At 31.0% G+C, this 23,293-nt stretch overlaps 1 protein-coding gene and 1 pseudogene across 6 annotated transcripts; both read left to right on the top strand.

Moving 5' to 3' along the window:
• Positions 1-20,123, top strand: part of LOC148575317 (MDIS1-interacting receptor like kinase 2-like) — a 52,617-nt pseudogene extending 32,494 nt beyond the window's left edge.
• LOC107625941 (putative magnesium transporter NIPA5) lies at positions 10,829-14,299 on the top strand. 6 transcript variants are annotated; one of them, XR_015904905.1, is made up of 8 exons: positions 10,829-11,097; positions 11,685-11,741; positions 11,877-11,926; positions 12,040-12,093; positions 12,567-12,623; positions 12,954-13,073; positions 13,169-13,329; positions 13,467-13,600. XR_015904905.1 is itself a non-coding variant. In XM_088503918.1 (8 exons), exons 5-8 carry the CDS (start codon positions 12,614-12,616, stop codon positions 13,602-13,604), a joined length of 450 nt encoding a protein of 149 aa, XP_088360044.1. In that variant the 5' UTR covers positions 10,829-11,097; positions 11,685-11,741; positions 11,877-11,926; positions 12,040-12,093; positions 12,567-12,613; the 3' UTR covers positions 13,605-14,299. The 6 variants fall into 6 exon arrangements, 4 of the variants coding, with proteins under 4 accessions (XP_088360044.1, XP_088360046.1, XP_088360045.1 ...); XM_088503918.1 differs by having other exon boundaries at positions 12,983-13,073; positions 13,417-14,299; XM_088503920.1 differs by having other exon boundaries at positions 13,034-13,073; positions 13,417-14,299.
• Positions 20,124-23,293: the final 3,170 nt, after the last annotated feature.

The following is a 23,293-nucleotide window of genomic DNA, read 5'->3' on the forward strand; positions in this document are numbered from 1 at the left end:
CATGTCTGCTCTTTGATGAGAAAACTGACAGCCCTTAGATTCATGAGAAAATTTGACTTCATTAAAATCACCAAGAACAATCCAAGGTCCTTGAAAAACCATGGATTGTGCAACAAGATAATCCAAAAAGGAGAACCCTTTTATTAAATTGAGGACTGCCATAAATACCACTACGCCTCCAAATTAAATTATCAAAGTGAACCTCAACAGTAACACCCTGATCAAAAGCATCAATGAACTTACAACAAACACCCTTCATAGAAGATAGAAACCAAATACCTCCCTTATGCCCCTCTGCTTCTACTATACCAACAGAGTGATACCCCAATCTTTCCCAGAATAATTTTAAATGCTGAAAAGGGGAGTGAGTTTCAACCACAATAAAGAAAACAGGTCTAAATTTTCTAACAAGTTCCTTGCAATGCACACGGGCTAACTTATTAGAAGCACCCCTAATATTCCAAACAATCATATTTAAACTATCCATAGATAATAGGGACAGAATAAATAAGAACATAAAACTCTAAACAGAATCACCAACCTCAATAGGTGGTTTGTCCTGCGGTACTGGCACACTCTGATCCTCAATAATTGTCACCTTCGGACCTCCTGACACTGCACCTGCCATGCTTCCATCTACTAAGGTTTCCTCCATTGTGCCACCATTTTTATCAACTGGCGAGTTCTGCAAGGAGGAAGGCCGAGGACGCTTCCGTAGAGAAATTCCACGACGTGCAGGAGTTCTGCGTGATGGAGATGGCGCAATTTCATGTTTTTCTCGCTTCCCCATCCTAATGCCAATTGATTTACCTCCATCACCACGCAAATTGGGTCTTGGAACCCTTCTCGAACCAAACTTGTGCTGCTTTCCATCTTGGTCCTTCAAACCTGATGACTGGCCCATTGTGAATTTTCCCTTACGGAGCACTTGTTGCCAGCCCTCTACATCATCCATGCATGCCTCATTAACATGACCATCAGGCACGTGAGGAGCCAATGATTTCGTAACCACATCCTTCCCTTTAACAACTCCTAATTTTTCACCCAAATTACGAGGATTCTCACCCAAATCACGAGCTTCTGATTCAGCCTCTTGTTGAATCTCATGATTGTTGTGTGGCACTAATGTCGGGGCTTCATTATTTTTTTCATCACCAAAGGAATTCCCGTTTCCTTCCAAGGACTCCTTCTCCATGCACAACGATTTATCATGCCCATATCGTGCACAAGTAGCACAAATCAACGGTAAACTCTCGTACTCCACTTCATAAGTCACACCCTCCACTATAATATGTTTGATTACAGGCAACTCAAGATTAATTTGAATACAAGCACGGACATATTTTCCTCTTTCTGCAAGCTTAGTAGCCAAATCTACTTTCACCGGAATCCCTATTGCAGAAGCAATTCACAGCATTGCTTGTTCCTGGTAGCACCAAATTGGAAGTCCCGAGACTCGAATCCATACCAGCGTTGATCCAAAGGATTTTTCGCATGGCCTAAAATCCACATCTCATGGCTTTACTGCAACATAGTGACCGTCTATCAACCACGGGCCACCAAGAATGACTTTCTCACGATCCGCAGTAATATCAAATTTAACCAAAAAATATCCAAATCCCACATCCAACAAATCAAACCCTCCTTTGATGCGCCATACTATCCGAAGCTTATGCATGAGAGCCGTGTAGCCATAATGCTTATCCAACACCTTGATCACGATGGCTTCCTTATAAGGTTCAGCTAGACAACTCTTTGCCTCCTTGGTAAAATTGACACTTGGTGGACGAGAATCACCCTGCTTACCTGTCACCGTCGCGATACCATCCCCAGATAAAGACCCTACTAATGCAAAGGCCTTAGATTTTTCTGCACCAATGACTTTATCTCTAAAAGAGACCTTGAATGGCTTTTCTAATCCCTCTCGAGAAGAACCCTCCTTAACACCGGATACACACCCACCCACGCTCTCCCCCTTATCTCTTCCGATGGCATGGCCATCTTCTTCATTGTGTTTCACCCTCAACCGTTCGCCCCCCCTCTCTCCTTCTCTCATTCTCCTTGAGTACGGAGTACGTACTCTTTCTCTGCTAGGGTTTTTATATGAAAATACTTTGCTCCGTCTATACTAGTTTGATTTTACAATAAGATGTCATTCGAATTACATTAATTTGTTCTTTGGTAGAATGATGTATCAGAATTTTGTTTGGCGGATTTAGGTAATTTTGAACTCCCCTTGGCTCATATACGTTTTTTATTTATTTATTTATTTTTGCGGATACGCGGATATGCGGATATCAATACAAAATCCGCAATCCGATCCGATTAGTGTGCGGATCCGATCCGATCTGATCCGAAAGCCTTGCGGATCGGATCCATATCCGCAATTTTCGGATCGGATTCGGATAAATACCGCGGATATGCGGATCGAATCCGATCCATGATCACCCCTAAAATTATAGAAACTAATAGAATAATTAAACCTAATTTATATTTTTATAATGTGATATCAAAACAAAATTCAACATCATTACAAACTATATATATGCGCAATTACGTTTAAATTCAAAAAATTATTGTATAAAGAAAAGAAAAGTTGAAAACGATTATTAAATATCATCGTCAGCTTACGCTTATCATATTTATAGATAAATATAAATGATATTAATTATTAGTGAGATCTCACTATTTGTTAAGAGCGTAATGCATTATGCATGTTCCATTTAAGAACAAAAATAATTGTTAGACTTGTTTTTTTCACTAGTAAATTATCAATACTTAATTACTTATCACCTATGAAATTCAAATGCACATTTAGTGATCTTAAACTTAACCAACATGCAGAAATTCTTTGATATAAATTATAAATTCTGATATAAATTGTAACATAGATAGTTCGGGACCTACTTCATGTCACGCCGATTCTAACAACTTTTTGTTTTTAATATTGGAATTACAATGGTGTTTTTAAAAAATGTGAATTAATGAATGTTATTTTTAAATGTAAAACTATTTAATTAGAGAAGTAAAAAATCGAATCTTTTGATTTGTTAGAGGTTTAGAATTATTTGATTTGTGTTAAAAAAATAAAAAAAAATTGAGATACAAAAATCAGACTCGTCTAATTTATGTATTTTTTACAATTTTATAAAATACCAAAAATTATTATCATATTTAAGTATATCACTATTTTTACTTTCATAAAAAAAAAGTTCCGATTTCAACAATGGGGTGATGAATTATGACGCCATGCATTTTGGTAAATGATAATATTATTTTTTTGGAGGCCACTCAAATAAAGTCGCCTAAAACGACTTTTTTTAAAGATGTTTCCATGTTATGTTTTAATTGGTTTCTGTATAATTTATTCGGTGTTCCTCATCACATATTATTAAATTCTTTAAAAGATTTTTTTTTCAAAAATAATAAAAAATATTTAATTTAGACTAAAACAAAAAAAGTAATAGATTAACTGTTAGATTTTTTTTAAAAGATTATTTACATAAAAAAAATGAGCAATGCTAAGGGGCCAGCAACATTTGTGATTGGTAGCCATCAACTAGCCATCAATGATGATTTGATGGTGTGAGATTGGTGTGAGATATCATCCAATGACTCACATTTCTCTGCTGGTTACATGCTGGCCAAAATGCAATAAAATTGCTGGTCCCTAGACTTTTCCAAAAAAAATATATCACATTCATCAAAATATATATATAGAAAACAAGCTTTTAAATTTTTTATAAATAAAAAATAATTAATTTTTATTTGTATAATATATAAAATAATTACTATATTATTATTATATTGTAGATTAAAATTTATTAATTTAAATTTATTTTTATTTTTAATATAAGCATTAGAAATAAATAAATTTTTTATAACAAGATGTAATGTAACAAAATATATATAATATTAATTAGTTTTTAAAAAATTCTGAAAAGATAATTTTTTCTAATAAAGTGTTATTAAAAAATTAAAATTATAAAAATTAATTTCAACCAATATGATATAATAGGTTATTAAATATATTTAATACAAAACACATTGAATATAAATTTTTATTGAGTTTAAATTTTAAATAATTTTTAATTGAATTTCGAATATTTTTATTTTAAAGAGTTAGAATATTTTAACTTCATTTTTTCCGTATCTTTTTAATTGAGTCTTTGATTTTTTAAATTATAAACCTTATTTATAATTAAGAGTAATGTTTTAACACCACCAATTAGTCACACATATAAAAATACAAGAACAATTCTATTGTCATAATTATAATCTAATTTTATAAGCAATACAATATAATGAAACTATATATAAGTAATATAACTAAATTTTATCTACATCTATAGTCACATTTCATAAATAATATAATTAATTATATTTATGTTTATAATTAAAATATGAATAAAAATACAAAAAATTATCAGGATAGTTAATTTTGTTCGTTCATCATTTTTTTTATTATTTTTGTTGTGAAAAGTTTAATTAATTTAATAATTAATTATTTTTTAAAAAAGATAATTGAACAACACAAAAAAGTCTTATTAAGAGTAATTTATTTATATATGATTAAAAAATAATTGAATAATTATATACGGGAAAAAATTAATATTGTTAAAAAATAAAAATAAATTTTATTTTAAAATTAAAAATAAAGTTTATTTTAAAAATAAAATTAAAAATCATGTTTTTTTTCTTTTTTTCAAAATTTATCTACGAGTAATTCTATAAATATTTTATGATGAATAAAAATATTAAACTCGTATTAAAATTTATTCTAATAAAAATTATTTTTATTCTACTAAACGTTAAATAAACCATTGAAAAGAATTTTGTTTCCTCCATTAGAGAAGAATGATAAACTTCCGTACTTCTATTCAGTGGCGGAACTTGAAACAAAATTTTGGGGGGGCCAAATAGAAAATAATTGTCAAAATATTTTTTTATATGGACCTCATTTAAGATAAGCTCGTCTAATCTCATCTCTTTGATTTGGGTGATACTGTCAAATTTAAAGCCATTTTTCAAGATCTCGTTCCAAAAAGTTAAAGTTAAAGTCATCAGATATAACTTTTTGAACTTTTGAAGGTTATATCTCACTTTTTTCGTGATTCATTAAAGTAGAAGAACTATCTACATGTGTTGATATTGTAAAAGTTATATGTTCTCCTTCTTAAATATTAGCCTTCCTCTTAAAAAATGTATCAATTCTTTGATTTTTCATTATTATTTTATATAAAAATTTGAATATATATCCTGTAAAATATATAAAGAAGTTAGAAGGACAAATATTAAAATTTATAATATTTATTGAATTTTTTTATCAATTTATACAAATACAATAATATTAATACTTATTGAATATTCTATTATTTTTTATCATATAAAACATTAAATTAAATAAATAGTAAAATATAAAATAATATTAAATTAAATAAATAAAAGATATCTAATTTTTTATATTTGAACCTAAAGATAGAGAGAGTGTTGTTTATTGAACTTATTAGATACTTTAAATCATAGTAAAGTATTTAAGTCAAGTGAACTATTTTTTATCTTTTAAAAAAATACTACTAAATTTTTTATAAAAAGTTTGGGGGGGCCATGGCCACCCCTTGTCTGAACTAAGCTCCACCACTGCTTCTATTATGTTATGGCAATAATTTGGCCTGTTATTTTTTAATAATAATAATAATAATAATAATAATAATAATAATAATAAACAAGTATATCACAGTAAAAAAGGAAGCACGTCACCAAATAATTTATCATCCGAATTATATACGAATCAAATTGATAATATGAGGGTTAACACTACAAAAATCGATAACAAAGTTAGGGATTTACAAAACCTTTCTTAAGATCATAGAAAAAATATGTTTATATTTGTGTGATATATAAAACAATTATCGTATTATTATTATTATTATTATTATTATTATTATTATTATTATTATTATTACATTATATATATATATATATATATATATATATATATATAAAAGCAAAAAAAGTTCAATTGTTTTAAAGTAAAATTTTCTTTTAATACTTGATTAAATGTTCTTGTATTTAGTACTTTTTTTTTTTGCACTTTCTCTTAGTTAAAAATATAATAATTATAATTTTTTAATTATTATTGCTAGGGGTGTTTACAGAGATGGGATATGGCTGAAATTTCAATCCAATCCGCACTAAACTCATTAGATCAAATTCGATATTCACACTTTTTATGTTTGGATCAGATATCAAATATATCCATAAAATAAAAAATATTAAAAAATTTTATTTTTATAAAAAAAGTCAATAATTTTTTTGTTTACTTTTGTAAACATATTTACTTCTATCTAATTAGAGTGTGGATCCGATTCGATCCAATCCGATCATCTTACAGATCAGATCATATCCTCAAATTACATATCAGATACGGATAAATACTGTGGATTTATATGGATATGATATAATCTATGAACACCCCTAACTACTACTATAGGTTCATTGTTGCAAAAGAATGCTTCTTTTATTATAAACCATTATTATATCTTAATTACCATTAAAACAACTTAATTGTCAACAAAGAGATAATACTTATTAGTCTCTAAAATTATATTCGTATTTGAATCCATAATTGTAAAAACCGAACTGGATCAGCTGGTTCGACCGAAAAACTAGTGAACCGGACTAGAACCGAACCCTAGTTCGGTTCGGTTTACTCCTTGGACCGTTTGAGGAATAAAACCGGTGTGAACCGATAAGAACCGGTACAAACCGGTCTAACCGAACTGGTATGCTTGAAAATTTTTTTAAAATGTCTCCACAAGGTCTCAAACCAAGAACCTTGGAGCAAAAGCAACCTCTACTTGCCACTTAGCCATTGCACTTCTAAGCAGGGACGGACTTAGAGCCTCGCCCCCCCCCCCCCCAAATTTTTAGAAACGATATTTATATATGAGATATGTATTTAAAAATATAAAAAATATTATATAATTTAGTCTTTTTATATGTATTATTTTTTATTATGTGATAGATTTATGTCTTAATTATTTAATTCACTAATATTTTTCACTTAACTAATTTAATATCATATCCTCAAGTCTTTGTAATTTTCAAATTAGTTTTTATATAATAATCTCTATATTTATTTAAAAAAATCATTTGTTTATTTTATATTAACATATTTAAAATTTATATTATTATATTAATAATAACTTACGTAGTTATATTTTGGTAATCACATTATGTACTTTAAATATTCTTTTCTTATAAAAAATACTTTTTTTTCTAAATTTACGTTGTTGAAAGAAAAATTTTTATAAAAATATCTTATATCTTGTATTTTATAAAGGTATTGTGTCTTTCAAATAATTAATAATTTATCATTTATTTTCAAATTTTTAAAAATTTTTGAAAGAATTAATAAGATATGTGATCATTTTTAACTAAACACGCTATAAATTATTGGTACTTTATAATTTTATAATGTACTATTGATATTGTTATATTTTTTTTATGTAACTATCATATTAAAAATAAAATTGTGAAAAAATTTATAATTATATATATATTTGATAAATTTTTTAAAAAACTAACTCTAATAACTATATGTTAATTATTTTTATGAAATAAAAAAAATTATCTAAAATTCAGCCCCTCCATACTAAACTTTTTGGATCCGTTCCTACTTCTAAGTATTATATTTGACAAATACTAATTATATAGTATACATAAATATCTAATTTAATTTAATTTTTGTTTTTTCTATTTTTAAAATTAATTATATTTTAATTATATACCATTATTAATATAAATATAAATTTCACTAAAAATTTATTAATTTACTTGATCTATTTTATTGCTAGTATTGTGATTAAGGTTATTTATTTTTATGTTAGTGTTAAAATCTACTAATATTATAGTTAGATGATAGGCTTTGTGAATTAATTATTTTTTTATTATGTCAAAATAAGATACTATTGTAGTATTAAAATTTTGTGATTTTTTTATATTAGTTATTTTCAGAAATTGAGACTTGATTCTTCATAAAATGTTAGTGAAGATATGTATTTCAAATTTTAATTTTAAGTTTTTAACTATTTTATATTTTATATTTACGTGAGACCGGTTTTATAGATTCAACCAGTGATTTATCGGTTGAACCAATAAACTAGTAATTTGACCGGTTCGATCACTAGTTTGGTTTTAACAACTATGTTTCAATCTAATTTCAAAAATTTCGATTTACTCAATTTAGTCTCCCAACTTAATAGTTATGACTCACATTAGTTCCTAATCTTAGTTTTGTCACTGTCTCACAAAATCGTTAACGACATGCTGAGATGGACTAACCACTGTTACATTATACATTCTAGCGACTGTTTGATGTGACAATTGAAATTTTTTTTACCTTTTTTTTTCAACTAAACACTTAAAACCCTAATATGAGTCATGGATACCTAAGTTAAAAAATCAAACTAAGTAAATTGAAACTTTAAAAATCAGATTAAAACTCGAATATAACTTCAAAACATAACTTTAACTTATGTAGTGATTAATTTAAATGAGAATCAAATAAATCAAAATTCAACATAATTTTTATCAATGTTTTCAAATTAGAAATTTCTATACCAAAATTAACTAGAATTTTTTTTTAAAATTAAAAATTTAATGAAATAGTGACTTTAATTATCTTAACCAACGTCTTAATTAATTACTTTTATGTCTTAAAAAAATTGTATATGAGAAGAAAATAATTAATTTGTCTACTTTAATAAATAGTTATTTTACTAAAATGAAAGAAACTATTTTTTTAGAATATTTTAAGAACTAATTAATATTATATATTTTTTGTTACACTACATTTAGTTATAAAAATTTTATTTATTTCTAATGCTTATATTAAAAATAAAAAAAATTTAAAATAGTGAATCTTAATATATAATATAATAATAATATAGTAATTATTTTATATATTGTACGAATATAAATTAATTATTTTTTTATTTATAAAAATTTTAAGAGCTTGTTATATATATATATATATAGCTGTATGCCGGGCTGCCGCCGCCATTCCGTTGCATGAGAGTGAGGACCTTATGCGGCTGTCTGTGATCGACGTCGGCTCCATACCCTGGTGAATATTGTATGTGTCCCGGCTTGGCAAATGTCAAGTTCCATACAGTATCAGGGGAGGTGAGATAGAGGAAACTGGCTCTCGGAGGGGGACTACCATAGTAGCCAACTAGAGGCCTAGAGAGGTCTTTAGATAGACTTAAAACAGGAGTTAGTAGTCCCCCTAATGGGGTACCCTCTATAGTGTTATAACTCCCGTTTGTCCCCTATGAAATAGTGGTATAGAACAAGGCTCCTTCTATATATATATATATATATATTTTGATGAATGTGATATATTTTTTTATATAAATAATCTTTTAAAAAAAATCTAATAGTTAATCTATTACTTTTTTTGTTTTAGTCTAAATTAAATATTTTTTATTGTTTCTAGAAAGAAAAATTTTTGAGAAATTTAATAATATATAATGAGAAACACCGAATAAATTATACAGAAATCAATTAAAACACAATATAAAAACATCTTTAAAAAAAGACGTTTTAGGCCTCTTTATATGGCCTCTTATTTTTTTATAATGAAAATGATGATTTATTAACGAATGTAACGGTGCTTGTCTTTATTGATGTGGGATCCACATTACTCAAAAAAATCTTATCTTGAAGGGTCTTGTTTTGTTTTCTATGCTTTCGCTGTTCATATTTTGTCAATATTATCATACACACTCACTCAATGTGCGAGCTTCTCCTCCTCCGTTAAGATTTTCTCCAGATCTGCGAGCTTCTCCTCGTCCATTAACGTGCATTCTCCTCCTCAATCTGTTTCTCAGTTTGCGTTCTAAGAACTTCTCACTCTTAGATCTGTAACTAAATTCACATCCTGTGGTTGTAATTACTTCGATGATTGTTATATGCTAATTGTTCTAATTACATGCTCTCTCAATAATGCTTTCGTTTTCGATTTTGTATTCACTCTTAATTATTGTTTCTAGCATTTCGTCTTTTATGCGGCTTTGATAATTGACCTGATGCTCCTTATTAGGGGTGTGCATGGGCCGGGTGAAACCGGGTTTGGTGTGACCCAGACCCGACCCGAAATATATACCGGGCCTATTTTTAAGACCCGAACCTGACCCTAGACCCGATGAAATCTATACACTTTCGGGCCACGATTATACCGGGTGAAAACCGGGCCGTTAACATTATATTATCTTGATACCTTCTTGTAAGTTAGCATGTAAAAATATCCAAATTTCCAAGACTCCAATCATTATTTGACATGGTAAAATTCACTTAGAAATATATACTAAGAACCAACTCTTCTCTAAAATTAAAGCATAACCATAATCAATACTAATATTGCCTATAACACCAAATATTTAAATCAATACAAATAACACAATATTATGCATTAGTCTAAAGTCTTATGCATTTTAAACATAAAATATTAACTTATAGTCTTATATATAATGACTAATAACACAAAATATTAAGGTTTACAACACTTAAATTTCACATAATAATAGCCATCATCCATCACTAATAACACAAAATATTAATTATATATGATGACCGGGCCACCGGGCCGACTTCGGGTGACCCGAGCTATGGCCCGGACCCGACCCGAAATTATGACCGGGTCTATTTTTGAGACCCATACCCGGCCCTAGACCCGATAAAATCACACCAAATTAGCCCTTAAAGTGTTCGGGACCGGGCCGGGTCTTCGGGCCGAGCCGGGCCATGCACACCCCTACTCCTTATTGCTTATTTCTTCATAATAGTTTCATGGATGTTCTATTTTGGTTCATTTCTTGTAATGTGCTGTTATCAAATTACCGAATTTAGGGTTTTCCTCTTCTTGATTTTGGTTTTGGTTCCATCGGATTTTTATTTTGGTCCACTCCCTGCGATTTTTAATTTTGTGATTGTGCCACTGCTTTAATTTTGGCTTTCAATTTTTAATTTTTTTGCTGGTGCAGAAGTACATAAAGTAGAACAATGACGTCGCTCTCTGTGGACTCGGGATGGGTATCAATTTCTTTCACTTCTCTACTTTATTTTGTTCGTGCACCTTATTACCTCATTACTTCTTTTTCCATTAGGTTCCATCAAGAAAATTATCATTGTGTTTTAATATAAACGGTTTTTGAAGCTTGATCTACGACATTTTGTTATTTTTCATAAAATAATTTATGATTTTATTAACAAAGGATAACAGAGTTTTTCTTTGTATATTAATATAGGGAGTGAGTAAGTTCTAATAATAAAGGAGGTTTAGCTTGTGACATTTAAACACCATGATTTCATTTTCCGATAATTATGTAACCAGTTCGAGCTTCTTAGGGTGTCACGCTAAAGGTTTCAATCAGCTGATATTGTTTCAGAATTTAACAAAATTATCGAGTATTAGTAATTTAGGCATTTTACAGTAACTTACTTCACTTGGAAGATTTTGTTTTATGCTTGAAGACTAGTCTAACTGCATAACTTGATATTGTCATTTTTTTTTTTTGAGCTTTGGAATTGGCTACTGTGATGTGGACTTCTGTAGACTGCTTTTGTTAACAACTTTTGTTAACCATGATTGAAAAAAATGTTTCGATTATTGATCGCAGTTGGTGCTTCTTGGAAGAGGATCATTGTTAACCCTGCTGGTCGCGAAGGTTTCCCGGGTAAACACAAAATGTCACATCTTTATCTTTTAACTTTCTATGTAAGCAGTTCATGTTGCAACTTTCCTAGAGATTCCTGATTATTTATTATTTAATAAACTTGTTACATTTTTTCTGTGCAATTTCAATCTTCAGATTTAAGCATGAGCAATCCTGAAGACTCAACTCTTTTAGACTTGCTCAAGGTGAGAAACTTGTAACATACAATCTATGAAGTTTCCATGCATAGTAAACTCAAATCCATGATTGTAACTAGATAAGCTTTTTGACTCGGAAACTATTTTGCTGTCATGAACAGCTGTCTTTCACCAGGTCCAACATTTCCATGGCATTTCCTATGTTTCTTCACCAGGTCCAACATAGCTTTTGGTGCACTTTGTCATGTCAATTTCCGTTCCTCGCTCCAATCCTTCTTTTGTCTTGATTATTTGCTTCTAGAGTGCTTATTTTGATTTTGATTTTGAATATTTTTGCTATAAGTTTGCTTCCTATTCATTTAGCATGTATATACACTTCATACTAGAAATGCCTGATTACCTAGAGTTTGATTTTGGTTTGTTGATTCAAAATCTGGTATTTGGTCTTGCCTTGAATAACTGAGTTCACCAACATGTCTCATGTTACTACAAGTGAACTAGATTCCTTGTCATCGTAAGTAATTTGAGTTCATCTTAACATCTGTGTAAATTGCATGCTCAGAGAAAGAAAAATAAAAAAATTATATTGAATCAGCGGTGTTAGGGCTGGTTCGTCAATTCTCATTTCTCATCTTTTTCTTTTTTGTTCCCAATCAATTTCTCAATTTATTTATTTATTTATTTGTAGGTGTTGGTGGCTATTCTTATCTATTGGAGCCACTCTGGTGGGTGGGGATGATTACGAGTAAGCTCCCAATGTTTGTTTGATTTTATATTGTTTGATTTTATATTTGTTAGTTAGATTTTCTGTTACTTCAATGGATATTATTCTCCTCATTCTTGGTTTTGATTTGATTCAATGATCTTATTATGGCTTAATTGGATCAAAAGGGAAAGTTTGTATTCAATGGGTTAGGTTGAAGTAATTTCATTTTGCATTGGTCTCTGGGTTCTGAATTTTATATAGTATTGACTTTTGTGTATTAGCTATTGATGGTTATTAGAATAGAATCAGTCTAGAATATGGAGATTTTAAATTATAATGCAACTTTTATCTTTAGTTGACATCTTGCAGAATCTGTTTCTTTGTGGTTTATTCTTTAGTGATTGTTGGAGAGATTGCAAATTTTGTTGCCTATGCATTTGCCCCAACAGTTCTAGTTACCCCTCTTGGCGCATTGAGCATTATCGTGAGGTATTCGGCTTTACCTTTTCTTCTCTAGTTGGTGTGAAGACAATATTAACCTCTAACTTCGTTTTTACCTTTTGCATGGCGATGGCATCCGTTAGTGCTGTTTTGGCTCAGATTATCCTGAAAGAGAAGCTACACTCGATTGGGGTTTTGGGATGTATAATGTGCATTGCCGGTTCCATCATTATCGTGATTCATGCTCCTAAGGAGCAACCTATCAAATCTGATCTGGAAATATGGAGTATGGCAACTCAACTAGGTTAGAATTGTGCTGCCTTTTCTTTCTTTCAAATTATATTGAATCCTGACCATGATGCATAGTAATTATTGCACTATTGCAGTGCAGATTTGGTTCCATGGTTTCTTTACTTTGATATATTTAAACACAAAATGCAGCTGGAGAACATGATTTTTTTCCTGGCTGAACTTGGTCTTATGCACTGTCAAATTGTTCTGCACTGCCCCTCATTGATAGCTGCAGCAATTGCGCTTGCCGCACTTTATGCACTCAATCAGAATCCATTCTGCAGGTAAGAATAATGAAGAGACTTGTCAGTAAGTCCACAAATTCTTGGAGTGTTTATCTTGATTGTCAAGTAATTGAACTTGATTAGAATTTAGAAGTTAATTAAATTTTTTTTATTATCAATTCTTAATGATAAAATATAAACAAATTATTATGTAAAATGGTAAATTTTTAAATTTTATTAGTTTAGAAAATATTAAATATGAATATTTGAAATTGTATATTGAATTTTTAATGATTTTATTGTATATTTAATAAAATCAGTTCAACCACGTTCGACCCCAATTGGACCATTGAACCAGTTATTTGACCAGTTCGATAACCGGTTCGGTTCTCGCAACCTTGCCTAACACAACTTCTCCCTAGTAGCTTAATGTGCCTCTGAAAATGACTTATAGAGACCATTAATTCTCTGTCCCCTTTGATTTTGAATTTTGATCACTCAACTTTGATTTTGATGGCTTTCTTTCCGATTTGGGTTCTTTCATACAAATGTTTATATTTGGTTACTTTCAGGTTTACACTCATTAATTGTTATTATTTAAGCAATTAATTTTTTTTATTTAGAATTTGCTATGCCTTTACTATTCAAAACCATGTAATAAATCCTATGAATAATCATTACTATATTCGGTGAGGTTAGTCATATGGATCATCCGAGGTCAGCGAACTAGTGAAAGCATTTAAGTTGCGTTTATATATAGGCACGTAATATTGTAGGATACAAAAATATGAAATTATATTTGTATTAAATTAGTGTATTTTATGTTCTTTTAAATAGGATATAGAGATACTATCTAATAAAAAACACAATTTATTTTTTTTTATTTCTATTAATTTTGTAATCATTTTTTATTATTATTTTTTTATTTTTTGTATGAGAAAAAGAGAGTAAATTGGAGTTTAATAATTTGTTCTTTCTTATATTTAAATTATCATCAAATAAAATATAAGAATAATAATTTCTGTGTCTCTATTTTATGTATCTTATTCTCAGCGTTCTGTTGTGTTGTTTTGTTCTCATAACAAAATGTAGTCTTAAGACCCATGTATTTCCTTTGATCTATCCAATTTTTCCACAAAGTTCGAGTTTTCTTTTTAGTTCAATTTTTACTTAGCTTACATCCTGTGTTAACATCTTCGCCGTTCTTTTCACCTTTTTTATTTTTAATATTTTTTGTATCCTTTTTAATTAGATTAATCAATAATACAAACTACTTTTAGCAGTTCATACTAATAATATAGACAAAGAATAAAATTTTGAATACTTTTATCTGAATTTTGTATATCTTTTATTTGGATAATAAATTTGTATTGTGACTACATTATACATTTTTAATATCTTTTATTTTGAATACTTTTCTGATTTTTGTTTATGCATAATTGGGTATGCCAGACGTGTGTTGAACAAGTATGAATGAATGTCGGTGTCTTATGCATTTCATACATCAATACAACTTTTCATCGAAGTCTATATACTTCATAAAATAAAAGTGTCAAATGAATTTAAGTCTCTTTTTATTTTTAAAGTGCTGTTATTCACATTGTCAAGATAATCAAACATTCAAACTCAATAGTTCACTTAAATTTTGTGGAGCTTATAGGAGTTTAGATAAATTTGAATTGCAAAGCTCAATAGTAAATTAAAAAGAGATTGCCAAAAGTGTTTGATTACCTTGCGAGCTACTTCATGTTCTCACTTCTTAATTCCTGATTTATATATATAGTTTACTGCTTACTGCCTCCAAATCTAGTATGTGGAACATTATATATCCTTGTTTGTTTGTTTCATTATATTTTTTTTATTTGTGGTTTCTTTCTTTGTTCATTTAGAAGAGTTAAAATATTTCAAATACTTGATTATATTGCACGGTGTGTGAGAGACTTCAATGTGGTCATCAGTCATGTGTCAAACTGTCTATCAATTGAGTTACATTTATAAAGAGAGGAACTGTTGATAATAAAAGTAATTTACAAGTAAGGAATGTGTGTCTGTATCTTTTTTTAATTAATTCCATATCACAACAGATTTTAGTATTTCACCTAAAGTTCATGATAAATTAATCTAATAGATTGCCTTTTTTCTATTGATTAGTTTTATTTTTCATGTTACCAGTAACTAATGATATGGCCAAAAGTTAAAGTGAATGAATAAGAAATTGCATGGAAGATCACTTTTTCAAAGCAATTAGTCTTTAGAGATTCAATTCCATGTGACATGTACTGATGTCCCATGTGCCCATGTCACATGTTCAATTGAAACAAAAGTCTTCGTCTTCTTTTTTCTCTTTTTAGTGGTTGTTTGAAGTTTCAACACTTCACTTCACCTCACCCAACTTCTCCCTGGTACCTTAATGTGCCTCTGAAAATGACTTATAGACACCATTAATTCTCTGTTCCTTTGATTTTGAATTATGATTACTCAACGTTGATTTTGATGGCTTTCTTTCTATTTTGGGTTCTTTCGTACAAGTTCATGTTTTGCTACTTTCAGGTTTAACACTCATTCCATTGGTTATATAAATTTGTTTGTACACTCATGCATATTCACTTATTTATACAGAGCCTCTTCTTCACTGTTTGTTCTTCCACAGTAACGCATAATAATGTTTCTCTCTTTCTTTGAGAACATTGTTGAACAATGGCACTCTTCACTCTTGCCAATTGTATATTATAAACATATACACTCATTGATGGAAAGTGTAGTAGTAACTTTGCTGTTTTTACTATTGCGGTGGCACTTTTGTGCTCCCATCAAATGCTTTAGTCTTCCTTCAATAATTGAAAGAGACATGCTTTAATATAAAGTGGTTGGTGGAGTCATATTCATAGTATCCTATATTATTGCTATTCGATCGGGATCAGCTATGCCGATACTGGAAAGGTTGTAGAGATTGATAGATTTATATTGAATATTAATTCTTATAATGAGTCCAAATTATTGGGACTACAGAACTTGAATTTCACTGTCTTCTCTAATTTGATATACCTCAATCTTTTTGGAATGGGGGCTTATAGGAAGTATCCCCAAAGAAATTGGTATCCTCACAAAGCGTTCTTATCTTAATTTGTGCTTTAATAATCTTCATGGTAAACTGTTCCTAACACTTTCAAACCTCACTCAACTTGTAGGGTTATATGTTTCTTTCAATTCTCTTAGTAACATTATTCCTTCTACGTTTGGTCGACTGCTCTCTCTCTTGAATCAAACCAAATTGAAGGTTAGCAAAACTAGGAAATCTGATACATCTTGAATTATTATCCCTTTCATTTAATTTACTTAATGGTTCAATTTCTCTGCTATAGGACGGTTAGAAAGTTTAACACATCTTGTGTTTAGTCCAAACCAAATAGAATGTCTTTTACCACTAGAATTAAAAAATTTGAAAAGATTAAGGATACTATATTTTGATAATAATTTGTTGATAGACACAATTCTTTTCACTTTTGGTCAATTAAAGAATTTGATTTTTTTCCGACTTGGAGTCCAACCAAGTTAGAGGTTTCATACGTTTCAACCAGGTAATTTGAATATGTTTAAAGAATTGCATCTCTCAAACTATTTGAATATCACCTAAGCTATTTCAGTCACGAGCTTTACCTTACTCCATCTTTTTAACAATCAATTGGGTATATCATCAGATATTGGAAGTCTTGATTCTCTTTGCAATGTAAATCTATCCAATAACAAGTTAGAAGAATTCATCCCATCTCCCATGTTACACTGTCTCAGTTTTGGGAAAATTGACTTGAGTAATAAGCTGTTAAGTGGGATTATTCTTTCAAAAATTGGTTATATCGATAAACTTGATATGAGCCACAATCTTCTTCGCAGTAGCGTATCCTTTCTTATCCATTAATGATGTTCCTCATATTCTTGGGACAGAATCTTCTTTATCAAGTTTAGATCTTAGTTACAATAATTTTACGGTTATTTTATCTGTATACTTTGCAACCATACCTCGTATAAATTGTCATTCAGTTTTTTTGAGTGTCCACAAGAGTGCAAATGTTTTCATGCAAAATCAATGATTGGTAATACTCCAATGTGACAACTCTTTCGTTCAAGTTCAAAACACCAAAAAACCAAGGCACCTAGGTCTAACTGCTCTTCCGATCCGTTGTTGTTGCTTTCTCCTCGTCATTTTTGTGGGTATATTTTGCTTTATTTGATATCTGGAATATTTATCACATAAGCAAAATATATATTTTGTGTTAAGTGATGAACATTTCAAATTGTTTATTGAATAAAACAAAATATACCCACAAAAATGACAAGGAGGAAGTAACAACGGGTAAGAAGAGCAATTAGACCTAGATGCCCTGGTCTTTTGGTGTTTTGAACTTGAATAGAAGGATTGACGGACATTGGAGTATTACCAATCATTGATTTTGTATGAAAATCTTTGCGTCTTGTATATACTCAAAAAATTTGAATGACAAATTTATGAGGTATGGTTGTAAGGTCTATAGGTAAAGTACCTGTGAGATTATTGTAGCTAAGATCCAAACTTAATAAAAAATATTCTGTCCTAGGAACATGAGGAACATCATTAACGGATCCAAAAGTACGTTATTGCTAAGAAAATTGTGGCTCATGTCAAGTTTATCGACATAGCCGATTTTTGAAGTAATATTCTCACTTAACAGATTATTACTCAACTCATTTTTTCCAAAACTGAGACAATTTAGCATGGAAGATGGGATTAATCATTCTAACTTATTATTGGATAGGTTTACATCGCAAAGTATCAAGAATTCCAATCTTTGATGATATGTTTCCACCCAATTGATTGTTAGAAATATGTAGTGAGGTTGAGCTCGTGAACTGAAACAGCTTAGATGGTATAATACCAGATATCATATTATGAGAAAGATGCAAAATGCGCAGATTGATCAAATTCTGAGTTACGAAGGAATTGAACCGTTGAGTGAATTGCTTGAAAGAGACAATGATATAAGTTGACTCATTTTCTATTTATAGCGGTATGGGACCCTCAATTTGATTTAAATCTAAGTTGAGATATATCAAGCTCTTCAATCGACTCACAGTAGAAGGAATTGTAACTGCGAGTGAATTGTTTGAGAGATGCAATTCTTTTTAACATGTTTAAATTACCTAGTTGAAACGGTATGAAATCTCTAACTTGGTTGGACTTTAAGCGAAAAAAAAGAGTCAAATTCTTTAATCGACTAAAAATGTAAGGAATTATGCCTATCAACAAATTATTATCAAAATATAGTATCTTTAATATTTTTAAATTTTCTAATTTTAGTGGTATAGGACATTTTATTTGATTTGGATTAAGTATGTTAAATTCTCCAATTGATCCAAAACAGAGGAAATGGATCCATTGAGTAAATTAAATGAAAGGGACAATAATTTAAGATGTGTTAGATTCCTAGTTTCACTGCTATGGGACCTTCAATTTGGTTTGATTCCCAAAGTAGAAGGAATGATGCCACTAAGAGAATTGAAAGAAACATATAACTCTATAAGTTGAGTGACGTTTGAAAGTGTTGGAGACAGTTTATCATAAAGATTATTAAAGCACAAATCAAGATAAGAAAGTTTTGTGGGGTACTAATTTTTTTGAGATGCTTCCTGTAAGTTTCATTCCAAAAAGATTGAGGTTGACCAAATTGGAGAAGACAGTGAGATTTAAGTTCTGTAGCTGCAATAATTTGAACTCATTATAAGGATTAACATTCAATACAGATCCGTGAATCTCTACAACCCCTCCAGCATCGGCAGATCAAAATACATTGGTATAGGATACTATGAATATGACTCCACCAACCACTTTATATTAAAACATGTCTAAGTCCGAGCCGATTGTGCAGTTGGATGGGAATATGATGACATAATAGGCTGCGGTAGAAAATAGAAGCGCCACCACAATAGTAAGCAATGAGTGTGTATATTTATAACGAAATGGGTTTACATAATTATTGCCATGTACAAACATGGTAAAATTGCATTTGAAGACATCATCAAAGCAACACAGGACTTTGATATCAGAACTTATGGCAGTGTGTACAGAGCGCAATTTCCAAATAGCAAAATTGTTGCATTGAAGAAACTTTACTAAAGGGAGTCACAAAATCCATCGTTTGACAAGAGCTTCCGCAATGAAGTAAAGATGTTATCACAAATCATTCATAGAAATATTGTTAAGCTTCATGGTTTTTGTCTCCACAATTGGTGCATGTTTTTGGTATCCAAATACATGGAAAGATGAAGCTTATTTTATGCCTTGAGGATGGATGATGAAGAAGCTAAGGAGCTAAGTTGGAGCAAGAGGATGAATATCATTAGCGGAACAGCTAATGCATTGTCTTACATGCGTCATGATTGTTTTCCGTCAATAGTTCACAGAGATGAAACAAGCAATAACATTAGCAACAACATTTTGTTGAACTCAGAGTTGCATGTTGTTATCTCATACTTTGGAATTGCTAGACTTCTTGATCTTGAATTCTTAGATTCTTCAAATTAGACATTACAAGTTGGAACATATGGGTACCTTGCACCAGGTGAAGTTTTCTTAAAAAATCTTTTGATGCGTTTAGTAAATAGATTTATCAATTCTTGAATATGAGAAATTAATTTCATTGAGATCATTCTTTATTCGTTGTGCAGAGTTGGCTTATACAATGGCTCTAACAGAAAACTGTAACGTCTATAGTTTTAGAGTGGTGGTATTGGAAACTTTAGTGGGAAGGCACCCAAGAGAGCTAATCTCGTCTTCGTTAGATGACTCTTCTAACAAAACATAATGGTAAAAGATCTCTTGGATCCACGTATCCGTTTACCATTAAGTCAAAAGAAACTCAAGCTATAGTTCATGTAGTAACAATGGCATTAACATGCTTGCGTTCTAATCCAAAGTCAAGACCATCAATGCTGCAAGTGGGCACGAGTTTTTTACTTCTAAACAGTCACTGTCGTTGCTTTTCGCTTAGATTATATTTCATCAATTGATAGCACAATTTCTGAGAAGATAGCAATAGTGAAAATAATTGCTGATTAGAAGATGAATAAGGTAAGAAATTGTTATTATTGAAATAATATTTTTTTTTTCTATTTAGAACTTTAATGCTTTGCTAATTACGATGAACATATAATCATTAATTCATTACTATATGCATGAGGTTAAGGACGGTTAAGGTTTACCATGCATTTCCTTTGATCTATCCAATTTTCTCACAAAGATCTTGAGTTTTTTTTTGTTCAATTTTTATTTAGCTTACATCCTTTGTTAACATCTTAGTCATTCTTTCCATCCTTTTTTATTTATTTATTTATTTTTGGTATGTGTTTATGTCTTTTATAATTAAACTAATCAATAATACAAAATACTTTTAAGCCATTCATATTCATAACAAACATGTGTATACAAAAATCAATCACTAGATCAATCATCTATATTAAATACATAGTAAAATATAAAATATACATTAAAAATAAGTAGAATAATTAATATATATATATATATATATATATAGTAATTGATTTTTTTTTGTGCATATAGTATTCTTATACTAATAATGTAAGCAAAGAATACATTTATTTATTTATTTACATGGTTCTGAAAACCGAACCGAACCGGCCGGTTCAACCGGAATAACCGGGAACCGGTCATCTAGCCGGTCCGGGTAATGTCAAAAATCGTCTGACAAAAAACTAGTAAAAAAACCGGTCGAACCGGCGGTTAACCGATGAACCGGAAAAACCGTCCGGTTTTTTAACGGTTTTTGGTTTGAAGGCTGAAATGCTAAACGACGTCGTTTTGGATTAAAAAAAAAAAAAAAAAAAAGGGGAAAACGCGTAAAAATCGAAGGAGGCCCTAGTCAGTTTCCAGTCTCCAGTCCTTCTCCCGAAACCAAAACGGAAACCCTAGCCTCACCGCCGATCGTCGAAAGCCGCAAGGAGTGAGTCACCGCCGCCGTCCGTCGCAGTCAGGGGAAGCACAGAAGCCTCTCCTCCCAACCCCTAGATCCCGTTCACCAGTTCTCCCAGCCCTGGCCTCACTGCCATATCACCCCCGCCGTCTCAACTACTCGAAGCTGCCGTCCCTACTGCATCTCGTCTCGCGTGCTTCCTCCGTCGCGCAGCCGCTGTTCCGCTGCGCCGGCTCTGCTCCTCTGCTCTAGTTCCGCCGCGCACCACCCTCCTGGGCTCCAGTTCCGTGGCGGTCCAGGCCACCTCTTCTCCAGTTCCGCGGTGGTCCAGGCCACCTCTTCTCCAGTTCCGCGGTGGTCCAGGCCACCTCTTCTCTAGTTCTGCCGCGTCCAGCCTTCCGTCGTGCTCCCTCACCTCTGTTCTCTAGAAGAGAAGGTATTTTTTTTACTGTAATTGTTGTTTTAATTTTTCTTCTTCAATTATTGTTGTTATCACCGTGGTCTAGGATTGTTGATGATATTCTTGATTCTGTTATGCTGTTGTTGGTCGCCACCCACAACCATCGACAGCAGCCGACGACCACCGGCCGAGCCCGCCTCCTTCTGAATTTGGTAAGACTCTGTTCTTTCACCTATGCTTCTTGATTTTGATTTTCTGAGGTTCTGATCTTGTTCTGTGAGCTCGCCTGTTCTATGCTTGATTTTGGATTTTGATTTTCTGAGGTTCTGTGAGCTCGCCTGTTCTATGCTGCCTTTATGATTTTGGATTTTGATTTTCTGAAGTTCTGTGAGCTCGCCTATTCTATGCTGCCTTCTTGATTTTCGGGATTGATGTTTTTTATTTTGAATATGTTTTGCATTGCTGCTTCTGTTAGCTCGCTGCTTCATGAATCATGATGAATATTTTTTGCTGCTTCTGGTAGCTGCTTCTGTTTTGCATTGCTGCTTCTGTTACCTGCTTCTGTTTTGCATTGCTGCTTCTGTTATGGGATTGATATTCTGAATTGCTGCTGCTTGTTTGAGTTAATTTTGTTGATGGTTAGTTTCTGAATTGCTGCTTTTTGTTTGAGTTAATTGTGTTTGAGTTAGTATAATACTATTGTTTGAGACTAATTGATTATGGAGGTTGATTTGGTTGAATTTGTGTAAATTGTGTTGTTTTGTTTTGTTTTGTTTGGATGGTGCAGGCTGAAATTCAAGGAGCATATGCAGTACTGGAGTAGATAAGCAAGCTTGCCAAGGTTCAGAAAAAGGTCTCTGAAGTTAAGGGTGTCATGATCTAGAATATTGAAAAGGCTGTAGAAACGTGAGAACTTTGTTTCAATTAGATATGCAGTTTTATTTTTCCCATAGTATCTATTGATTTGCCAGATTTGGTTTTGAAACTTTAATCAAAATAAAACAGGAAACTTTAGTTTTACATGTAGCTTAGCCAACTAATTTAGAAAAAAAGGAAGCCTTTGGAGGAACAGGGCCAGGTGGAGCAAGAAATATTGCAATTATTTGTTGATGGTTAGTTTCTGAATCGCTGCTTTTTGTTTGAGTTAATTTTGTTTGAGTTGGTATAATACTATTGTTTGAGACTAATTGATATTATAGCTTAGCCAATCATTTTTTAGTATAATACTATTGTTTGAGTTAGTATAATACTATTGTTTGAGACTAATTTGGTATATTTAAAATTATATATTGAATTTTTATATAATTTTAGTGTATATTTAATTAAACCGGTTCGACCACGGTTCGACCCCGGTCGGACCATTGAACCATTAAACCAGTTGTTTGACCGGTT

The sequence above is a fragment of the Arachis ipaensis genome, chromosome B2 (genome assembly GCF_059453495.1).
Source record: "Arachis ipaensis isolate K30076 ecotype BB chromosome B2, ASM5945349v1, whole genome shotgun sequence".
In the NCBI taxonomy this organism is placed as follows: domain Eukaryota; kingdom Viridiplantae; phylum Streptophyta; class Magnoliopsida; order Fabales; family Fabaceae; genus Arachis; species Arachis ipaensis.

Bases quoted from the DNA above. Each gene is read 5' to 3' on its own strand.
- LOC107625941 (XM_088503918.1), top strand. The intron at 13,074-13,168 runs GTATTCGGCTTT...GGCATCCGTTAG, and splicing joins GCATTGAGCATTATCGTGAG to TGCTGTTTTGGCTCAGATTA. The intron at 13,330-13,416 runs GTTAGAATTGTG...ATTGCAGTGCAG, and splicing joins GAGTATGGCAACTCAACTAG to ATTTGGTTCCATGGTTTCTT.